Source organism: Myotis davidii, unplaced genomic scaffold, assembly GCF_000327345.1.
Source record: "Myotis davidii unplaced genomic scaffold, ASM32734v1 scaffold18, whole genome shotgun sequence".
NCBI classification, from domain to species: Eukaryota; Metazoa; Chordata; class Mammalia; order Chiroptera; family Vespertilionidae; genus Myotis; species Myotis davidii.
Genome location: NW_006292696.1, coordinates 10,606,011 through 10,616,932, shown reverse-complemented (window position 1 = coordinate 10,616,932; position 10,922 = coordinate 10,606,011). Strand labels below are relative to the sequence as shown.

Below are 10,922 nucleotides of genomic sequence, written 5' to 3'. Positions count from 1 at the left end.
ATGAATAAAAACTTAAAAAGAAGAACAAACCGTTCCTGAAGGCCAGTTCTCACCCCCAGGCCAGAGCTGGTTCCCTGAGTTGTCGCTAGGAAATGCGGGAGGTGGGTCCATTTGTTTTTGTTTTTATTGATTTTTTTTTTTTTAATGAGAGAGGAAGGGAGAGGGAGAGACATAGATCAGCTGCCTCCTGCATGCCCCCTACTGGGGATCAAGCCTCAACTAGGCATGTGCCCTGACTGGGAATCGAACCCGGTGACCTATGGTGAATGGGATGACAATCAACAGTCACACCAGCCAGTGCTGTTCTTCGTTTTCCTTTTTTTTTTTAGAAGTAAAAATTTATTTTTTTCCAAGAAAAACGATTTTAAATATAAAAATGTTACATGTAATAAACATTAAATATTTCAAGAAAAATGATCTTAAATATGTTACATGTAATAAACACTAATATCTCAAGAAAAATGAATTTAAATGTTACATGCAATAAACACCAATTATTAAAGAAAAAATGATCTTACATATAATATTACATGCAATAAACATTAATATTTCAACAATAAAAGGATTTTAGGTATAATAATATTGTCAAAACTGTACTAACATAGTATGATATCACAAAAGTTGTGGGAAATATTAAAAATCTGCAAATAACAGGATTACTTCTATTAGATTCTAAAATATTTCCACTCCACTGGCTCTATTTTGTTCATCAGTTTATGTTGTTCATTATATTCCACAAATGAGTGAGGTCATGTCATATTTATCTTTCTCCAACTGGCTTATTTTGCTTAGCATAATGCTCTCCAGGTCCATGCATGCTGTTGCAAATGGTAGGAGTTCCTTTTTTTTTTTACCGCAGCATAATATTCCATTGTATAGATGTACCACAGTTCTAATCCACTCATCTGCTGATGGGCATTTAGGCTGTTTCCGAAGCTTAGCTACTATAAATTGTGCTGCTATGAACATAGGGGTGCATATATCCTTTCTGATTGGTGTTTCTGATTTCTTGGAATATAGTCCTACAAGCGGGATTACTGGGTCAAATGGGAGTTCCATTTTTAGTTTTTTGAGGTAACTCCAAACTGTTTTTTCCACAGTGGCTGCACCAGTCTGCATTCTCACCAGCAGTGCACGAGGGTTCTTTTTTCTTGTTGTTTTCCTTTCCCTCTTTTTCTGCCTTCTTTTGAATAAAATTTTTTTTCTGATTCTATTTTATCTTCTGTTTTGACTTCTGGCTCCAAGTTTTTTATGTTAGTGATTTTCTTAGGGTTTACCATATACATTATTAACATCACAATCTATTCCTAGATAACATACCACTTTACATATACTTAAGAACTTTACAGTCACATACTTCTATTTTCCCCTCCTGAACTTTGAGCTTGCTGTCATGCTCTAATTTTAAATATGTGTGAACTCCAAACTATGTTGTTTTTGCTTAAACAATTATCTTTTTAAAAGAATAAAGTAGTAAGAAAAGAAGACCAAACAAGTCATATATTTACCCATGCAGTTACTATTTCTAGTGCTCTTCATTCCTTGGTGTATTCTTTTATTAAAAAAAACAAACAAAAAAACCACTTTATTGATTTCAGAGAGGAAGGGAGAGGGAGAGATAGAAATATTACGATGAAAGAGAATCATTGATCAGCTGCCTCCCGCACACCCCTTACTGGGGATTGAGCCCATAGCCCAGGTTTGTGCCCTTGACCAGAATCTAACCTGGGACACTCTACACACTGGGCATTCCTTCGTGTATTCTTATTGCCATTTGGCATCACTTTTCTCCTGCCTGAAGGACCTTTCAGATTTCTCCTAGCGTGGATCTACAGGTGATAATTTTTTAGTCTTTTTATGTCTATAATAATTTTATCATCTTTGTTCCTGAAAACTATTTTTGTTCTAGGCTTAGTTTTCTTCATCACTGCTTTTCAGCAATTTGATTATGATGATCATATTTCTTATTCTTAGGATTCATTGTGTTCCTTGGCTTTGCAGGCTGTTTTCATCGTAATTGGAAAATGCTTCCACCAGTAATTCTTCAAATAATTTTTCTGTCCCCTCCCTTTCTCCTCTGGGAATTCCAATTACACATATATCAGCCTGCCTGAAGTGGTCCCAGAGCACTGTGGTGCTCTGTTCATTTTAAAATCTTGTTTCTGCGTTTCATTTTGGACAGTTCCTACTGCCATTGCCAAGTTCACTCATCGTTCCTTTTGCAATGCCTGATCTGCTGTCATTCCCATTGAGAGTACTATTTTTCCATCTCACACATTGTAGTTTTTGCAAGTTTGATTTGGGTCTTATTTCCATTACATGTTTTTACTAGGTTTTGGTATGTATGGTTTTGATGCCCTCTGGTAATCAGAACCTCTGTGTTAGCCCCAGGTGTATTATTTTCTTCATTGGGGTAGTGTTTTCTGCCTTTCTGCAGAACTGGATGTTAGAAACTGTGAAATTTACCTTTGTAAGTGCTTCATATTTTAATAATCTTGTAATATTCTTGAGCTTTGTTCCAAGGTGTAATAGCATTGTCTAAAAAAACACACAAACCAATGTATGTACCTTAGTTAAAAAACACTTTATTGCTTAAGAATGCTAATAATCATCTGAGGTTTCAGCAAGTCATAATCTTTTTGGTATCAATAGACTTGCTTGACATAGGGTTGCCACTAACCATCAATTTGTAAAAAACACATTATCTGCAAAGTACAATAAAGTGAAGTGCAATAAAATGAGGTATACCTATATTCCCCAATACTGAGGCTAAATCCTTCTGTATATCCTACTCAACGCCTTATACATCCTTAGGTTTGTCCAGCTTGGCTGGTGGTCACAGGCAGTATTTCTAGCCTTGTGTCAGCTTTGAGCACTGTTACTTCTAATTTTGGGGGGTGCTTCTCTCCCTGGCCTCACAAGTAGTTTCCTCACATGCACAACTGATGAAAACTTAAGGGACCCTTGGCTGACTTCGAGTTTTCTCTCTGTGAAATTTTCTCCTTTCTCGTACTCTGTCCTGCCAACTCTGGGCACTTTGGTCTCCTCACATCTCAGCTCTGTCTTTTCAACTCTGGTGCTTCGGTGGGCTCTGCCTATGTTCCCCTCTCCTACATCATCCTTTGAAAATTCTCTCAAGGCTGTAATCAGGAAACAATGATAGGGCTCACCTTGATTTTTCCCATTGCTCAGGGATTGTTGTCTCATGCTTAGCATCTTGAAACTCATTATTTTGTATATCTTGTCTAGTTTTTTGATAGTTTTAGGGGTGTGTGTGTGTGTGTGTGTGTGTATGGTAGGGTGAGGAACAATAAATTTGATCCCTGTTACTCCATCTTTAGTAAAAGCAGAAGTCTTGGAACTATTTGATTTTATTATACAAATTTCCTAATTTCTACATTTCCTCTAAACTTAATTAAAATGACATTTAAAAATTCAACTATGTATTAAGTTCCAATAAAATCATTTATTGTGGCCCTAACCGGTTTGGCTCAGTGGATTGAGCACGGGCCTGGAGACTGAAGGGTCCCAGGTTTGATTCCGGTCAAGGACATGTACCTTGGTTGCGGGCACATCCCCAGTAGGGGGGGGTGCAGGAGGCAGCTGATCGATGTTTCTCTCTCATCAATGTTTCTAACTCTCTATCCCTCTCCCTTCCACTCTGTAAAAGAAAATCAATAAAATATATTTTAAAAAATCATTTATTGTGAAAAGCTATTCTGATTGTAATAATCTCTGTTGCTCCCTCAAGGAGGAGATATTATTTTAAAAGGTGGATTATAATGTACTAACTGTGTAAGTCAGAAACTTTAGATGGAGTATTACCACTCTCTAAATAGTATACTACCATTTGTAATTCTAGAGACGTGGTAGGTTGGGGAGGGCAGAGATAATAAATATACCTTAAATGGAAGCATTAATGTAACTTCATATATGAGTTAATGATTTAATGTGTGATCTTTATTTCACATTTCAGAAATACTAACCCAACATCCAGTAGTCAGGCCGATGCCAAGCAATAGAAGAAAAATTCTATTTAGTTAAGTGCTCTCCCCCTCCTAGGAGCATGCTGGTGCCTTTCCCTTCCCCCTCTTCTTCACACAGGCCTGCATCTCCTAAACTCGAAGGGTCCCCATGAAGCTTGCAACCAGGGGCGCAGTGGGCAGCAACAACTCGTCCTGGGCTAACCCCCTGCACCTGCCCCAAGGGCCCCTCTCCTCTGACTTCTCAATGAGCCAAAGCAGCCCTGCTGAGGCTCTCCTGTTGTTTCTTCCGTCCTAAACCCTTCCTTATTTCACTGTTCCCAGCTTTAATAAACAGCCTCTCAAAATAAAAGTTATTTCAGATTTTTAGTGTTTCTCAGGTTTTTTACGCATCTAAGAATTAACTGCAGAGTTTGTTTCAAATGCAGATTTGTTTCATCCCAAAACTCAGATTTTAATTTAGTAGGGCTGGGATACAGTCTAGAAATCTGCAAATTATTGACCAGCTCAGTGACTCTGATAAGAGATGACTATGGAATTAAGCCTGCCCTTACTTCTTGCTTGAACTGGATAAATGGGCGATGGGTAAAACACACTAAACATTTTTAAGAGAATAAATGTAGAGGCAAGAACAAGCCAAGGTATTTTGTCTTAGCTTAAGAGATTCAGATCAGAAAAGCCACCCAGGATCAAACTAAAAAACTGGGTATTAGAATCTTGAAACCACCTTTAGTTTTAGAATAGGGGCGTAATAACATAAAAGTGATTTTTAAAGGAAGGCTGATTGCTGGGACGAGTTGTAAAGCTGGAAAGCCAAGCAGAAGGTTTACAATGAAGTGACGAAAATGAACATCAGGGAGGAGGTACTGACGAGAAAATAAAATGTCAGAAGACATATGGGTAAAAACATTGAACCTGCTTTCAGATACCTAAAAATAGGAAGTTAATATTAAATACATTTTTAAAGTATCGATTACAAACATCACAATAACAGCAACAATAACAACAACAACAACAAGAATAAGAATAAAATAATCTTCAACTTGGTTTCTCAGATCTTTACTTGCATGATTCTTGAAACTCCATAGGAGCTCAGTAGCAGTTTGTATTGCCTGGAGAGATTATTAAAAAGAGGTGTTAGTGTCCTAAATCAACACCAGTTCATCAGTCAGTATAAACTAAAAACGGGCATCTGCTATCTTTTGTAAGGCGGACGAAGCAATGTTCACATTCTGTAGCATAGTTTTATTTATATTTCTTCATTCACTGTTTCAACCCATTTTGATTTTTGTCAATGATACCAAGATTCACAATCAAGAGAGAACATCTATTTCTCCAAAACAACAAATTAGACATTTAGGTTAAAATGCTAAGGGTGTGTTACAGGGAATAGTTCTGGTTGGGGGGCAGGTAGGAGCAAAAAAGTCAGACAAGGCTTCAAGGAAGATGGAGTTTCAATGGGCTTGAAGGACAGATGGGATCTGGAGAAATGGAAAATATAAAGTATGGAAAGAGGAAAGAAAAGGCATCTCACATAAAAATTTCAGAATTTCTTTCATAACAGAAACTGTAAAAAAATTTTCTGTTCATAAAAAAATGATTTGCTAAATGTTCTAAAAGCAAATCTAAAGGAAGATGACACTTCTATGCATTCATTTCTTACCTTCTTTAAATGGGGTTTTCAGAACAAAATTTTCTTTATTTTCATGAAGAAAAGCCTTTGAAGGATCAAAGCGTCTGATGCCGAGAACTTTATTCAACTCCTCCTGAAGGTTTCTCTCACTTTGCTTTATTTTAGCAATCTGAGAGCGGAGTTTTGACAACTCCTGTGTAAAAAAAAAAAAAAGTTGACAATAAACAATTATTTAAGATCACGTTGGTAAAATGTGTAACCAATGTTACTGACAAATTCCAAAGTCCCTCAGATATCAAATCAAATGGCAAAAAACACTACTAGATAGAGGCTTTCAGACTATGAAGTTAGCCCGGCCGGCGGGACTCAATTGGTTGGGCATTGTCCTATGCACCCAAAGGTTGTTGGTTCTATTCCTGGTCAGGGCACATGCCCGAGTTGCAGGCTCTATCCCTGGTAGGGGGTGTGCAGGAAGCAGCTGATCAATGTTTCACTCCCACACCAATGTTTCTCGCTCTTCCTATCTCTCTCTAAAATTCAGTAATAAATGCCAAGATCAACTTCCAGCATGAGGACCTGAGGGGCTCCACTGACCTGCTTCCTAGTGAAACTAAACATTAGAAAAAGGCAGAAAGTAGATTAGTGATGGAAGGGGGGAGTGGATGAGGAGATAGGGAGATAATAGCTAAAGGGTAAGGGGTTTCATTTTGAGGTAATAAAAATGTTCTAAAATTGACTGTGGTGATTGATGGCTGTAGCTATCTGTACATATACTAAAAACCACTGAGTTGTACACAGTAATGGTGTGTGAATTATCTATATATATAAAAGCCTAAGCGACCGTTAGGACTGGACAACTGGACGACCAGCCAGTAGCTATGATGCACACTGACCACCAGGGAGCAGATGCTCAATGCAGGAGCTGCCCCCTGGTGGTCAGTGTACAGCCAACTTCCCCTAGTCCCTCCCCCCAGCCAAACTCCTGTGGTCCCACCCCCCGCAGGCCCAAATCACCCCGACTGCCCACTAGGCCAAGGGACCCCACCCATGCACGAATTCGTGCACCGGGCCTCTAGTATTTCAATAAAGCTGTTAAAAAACTTAAATGCCTAACTAGTTTTGAACACTGCCTATCTTTATAGTATTTACTTACATCAAGGATTTTTCTACTTTACAAATAGAAATGGATATGTAAACCTTTCTGAATCTTTCCAATCATTTTTTAGAAAGAATGGAAGGGAAGGGGAAAGACAGAGAGAAATAGCGATGTCAGAGAGACACATTGATTTGTTGCCTCCCACACGTATCCCGGCCAGGGCCAGGAACCGAGCCTGCAACTGAGGTATGTGCCCTTCACCAGAATCGAAACTATAACCCTTCAGTTTGTGGGGCGACACTCTAACCACTGAGCCAAATCAGTTAGGGCTCTAGTACTTTTCAACATACTAATGAGGTAGTTAGAAAATCTGAGAACATTAATACCCATCTGGTCAACACTCTAAAATAAAATAAAATAAATCCTTAATTGTTAGATGGACTATCACTTTTTTCTGATACCAAGGTCCTTCATTTTACTTAAATGTTATAAATAGAATAAAAAATACCCCACCCCAATATCTTCAGTAGGACTGTGTTATTTTACAAACCGATTTGAGTTGGCTATTTTCATCTTTCAATTTCACAACATGCTTGATTTTTTGCTTTAGATTCTGATGGCCCAATAATTTAGCATAAGAATCTCTTAGTTTATTTAGTTGGTCCTGAGCTGCACCATGTTCATTCAACAAAGCCTGTTTCTCTGCTTCAAATGCATCCAGTTGTAGCTGAAAAATAGTTTTTTTATATAAAGTTAAGACTTAAAACTGTTAAATCTTGTCTATATAAACTATATAGAAGACAAAGTTAAAAGAAAATTTAAAAATGAACAAAAACAGATTTTGTTAACATGTTCTCAGAGCTCTCCATAAATGTGACTTTAAAAAAAATTTTGTGTTTTTCATTTCAAAGATCATAAAAACAGGGAAAGACACAAGAAGACTAGGCTGGCCAGCCTAATTTGTATCAACTGGATCATATTATAACAGAACTCCTAATCTACTGAAGTGCCAAGATTAGCATTTATCCTTTGGCTATGATCAGTGTATTAATTTGAGATAAACTGAGATAGAGCAAAACAAAATAATTACCACAAATTCACATAGATTAATGATCAAAAGAAACTTCTAAGCTATTAACTTTAAGACTCTTATTAGGAGGTATTTTCTAGACTATAAAGGCTTTACTAAAATATGTATGCATGATAATTTGACAAAATTTATAAGCCTTCTTTAATAGGAAGTTAAATTGGCACTAGATGCACAGCAAAATGGTCTTTCAGAAAAACCAAGTCACTGTCGTGATAAAGCGAATAACTAAAACAAACATGATTTAAGTTCAGTCCTATTTGACACACCTGAAAAGGCTTCGTTTTATTATATAGCTCTTCATAAAGGAGACGCCACTTATTCATTTCCTCAGTTAACTCTGCCACTGTATTTTCCTTTCCAGCTTTTCTGTAACAGAAAATTAAATTAAAGACACAGTGTACTCGAAAAAATAAATTGAGGCGTGTGGCACCTGGGTTCTGAAGCGTGATTACCTTGCTGCTTCCTCTTCCAGCTGCTTCTTAAAGTCTTCACCTTGTTGCTTGAGCTGGTTCTCCAAATCACTTATTTTTTGGAGAGAAGAAACTGTGATTTCTTTAATTTCTGCTTCTTTAAGTGCTGCTCGGGTCTGCAGATCTAGAAGCATCCTTGGGTTTGAGAGAGAAGAGTCCACTAAACATTTTACAGCCATTTAATTACTTTTTGTCCTTTTCCTTTATTTTTTTAAAATTTAAGGACTTCTTTGAGAACTTTATATTTTTACCTAAATTCTTTTTAAAATATATATTTTTTATTATTGATTTCAGAGGAAGGGAGAGGGAGAGAGAAATAGAAACATCAATGATGAGAGAGAATTATGGATTGGCTGCCTCCTGCACGCCCCACACTAGGGATCAAGCCCGAAACCTGGGCATGTGCCCTGACTGGGAGTCCAACAGTGACTTCCTGGTTCATAGGTCGATAGATGCTCAGCCATTGAGCCACGCCGGCCGGGCTTCACTAAATTCTTTATTTGCAATTTGAGATCACCCAAAGCAAGCCATGAAACGAACTACAACTCCCTGCATCACTTGGTAGCTGGCTTTCAACAGCATTGTCTTAATGGTTTGAGGGCCACAAGCATGGTTTTATTTTTACTACATACCTTGCATATTCTTGATTTGAGCTCTCAGTTGCCAATATCTGATGCCGAACATCCTCTGCACTTTTCTCGGCCTTGGCCACTTTTTCCTTAAGTGATGAGTTCTCCAGCTTAAGATCTTCTATCTCACTAGCTGTTAATACTTTGTAACTTATTAACAAGAAGAATAAGTTAACATACACATGACAAATATGTAGCGCATAAATTTATAGTTTATAAAATTTTAGGTAAGGCAAAAAAAATTTCAGTATCTATTTATGCACTTATACAAGTAAGAATTCAGTGTTCTGAGGTCAGTGCTAATGAGCTTATACTGCATAGGCTTTTCATTCAGATAAAAAAAATCCTACTATGTGCATACTTCCTACTATGTGCAGGAAGTATGCATACCGAGATTTAAAATAACCAAATACCAAACATAAAAATTACTCTAAAACAAAAATTCTACAATCCCTGCACTTTCTGTCAGAGTTTATGGTCTTGTGGGGAAGATAGGAAAATGCCTCTCCAGGTTTTCACAGAATATTTGAAAAAATAAGCATATAATTAAATTTGTGGTAAGAGTTATGAAGAAAAACTACAGAGCTCCTTAAGCTAATAAAACAGAGTAGACTATATTTTGGTTGGTGATTCAGAAAAGGCCTGAGGAATTCAGTTAAGTTGAGACATGATGGATAAGGAAGATTTTGCCAGGCAGTTAGGGCAAAGTATTTCAGAGGGAAAAGATGCTCAGAGACAGGTAGACCATAGGGCATAAAAAGATGAGACTGGAGTGCTACTAAAATTGGAATGATACAGAGAAGATTAGCATGGCCCCTGTGCGAGAATGATACACAAATTCCATATTTTCAAGCCAAACAAAGAAACAAAAAGAAAAAAGATGAGCCTGGAGCCTAATAAATAAGAAAGGCAAGAGCAGAAGCTAGTGAGGACTGAGGCCACTCTTCACTGCAGGGCACCATGGGGTTACCTGAGGTCTCTAAGTGTGTGGAGTACTCTGGAGACATGTGGAGAATAGACTGGGGAAGGTGCATGGGTGACACATCGGAAGGTTAAATACAAGATAATTATCAGTCTCGGTGAGTGAAAAAGGCTTTGACTAAGGAGCTGGCAATGGAAAGATGTGAGATCTCTTTTAGAGGCAGAATTTTAAAATTCCAGAAATAGATTAGGTGTTAGGAAAAAGGGAGAAAAAATGATCAAAGATGACACTAAGATTTATGGAATGAGAAGGGAGGAAGATGTCACTGACAGACATAAAAAAGAATGAGAGACTAGAGGTAGAAAGAGATAGAGAGAAGATCAAGAGTTGTTTTAGACACGATGCTATTGGAAGATAGTCAGATATCTACTTGGAGATGTCAAGTAGGCAGCTGGGTAGGTGGATACAGAGCTGAATGGAGACGTGTGATCTGAAGGAATAAATTTTAATGGTATTAGCATAGTGATGGTGAGTGGATTCACAGATTGGCTAAGGCACTATCTTTCAAAGAAGCAAGATGGGAAATTCCTTTACAGGATTGAGAACAACACTAAAACTTGCCTGATATAAAATTTATATAACTTATATTTCTGCTGTGACAGAAAAATTATAATTAAAATAGATACCTACATATATTAGTACATGATATGTGTGTGCATATGTGTATTATATATAATATATCACATGAAGGAGATCACTAGGAAAGAAGGTACTATTCAATAAATGGACACTAGGCAATTCATTATCCACATGGAAAAACAAAAAAATAAATTTGATCCCAATATCACTACACATAGAAATCAGTTCTAGGTGAAAAAGTGAAAGGAGAAACTGAAACTTTTAGAAGAAAAACAGGTGACTGTCTTTATGTTCTTTGGGGCAGAAAGAAGTTCTTAAATGAGATGCAAAAGTGTTCACATAAGAAGCTACAAACTTAGCCACATTGAAATCAAAAGGAAATTACTATACATACTAAGACTAACATGCAACACTAAATGCCCATTTATGGTTGGTCATTATGGAATTTAAAGTGATTCCA

The 10,922-nt window shown here is 37.3% G+C and overlaps 1 protein-coding gene across 1 annotated transcript in view; it reads right to left on the bottom strand.

The window, feature by feature from the left end:
• Nucleotides 1–3,941: 3,941 nt before the first annotated feature.
• The window catches only part of HMMR (hyaluronan mediated motility receptor), a 21,440-nt gene continuing 14,459 nt past the window's right edge, over nucleotides 3,942–10,922 (bottom strand). The window contains 6 exon segments of the mRNA XM_015565670.1: nucleotides 3,942–5,095; nucleotides 5,647–5,809; nucleotides 7,263–7,439; nucleotides 8,069–8,168; nucleotides 8,255–8,407; nucleotides 8,905–9,053. Coding sequence (XP_015421156.1) covers nucleotides 5,076–5,095; nucleotides 5,647–5,809; nucleotides 7,263–7,439; nucleotides 8,069–8,168; nucleotides 8,255–8,407; nucleotides 8,905–9,053 — 762 coding nt within the window. The 3' untranslated portion in view covers nucleotides 3,942–5,075.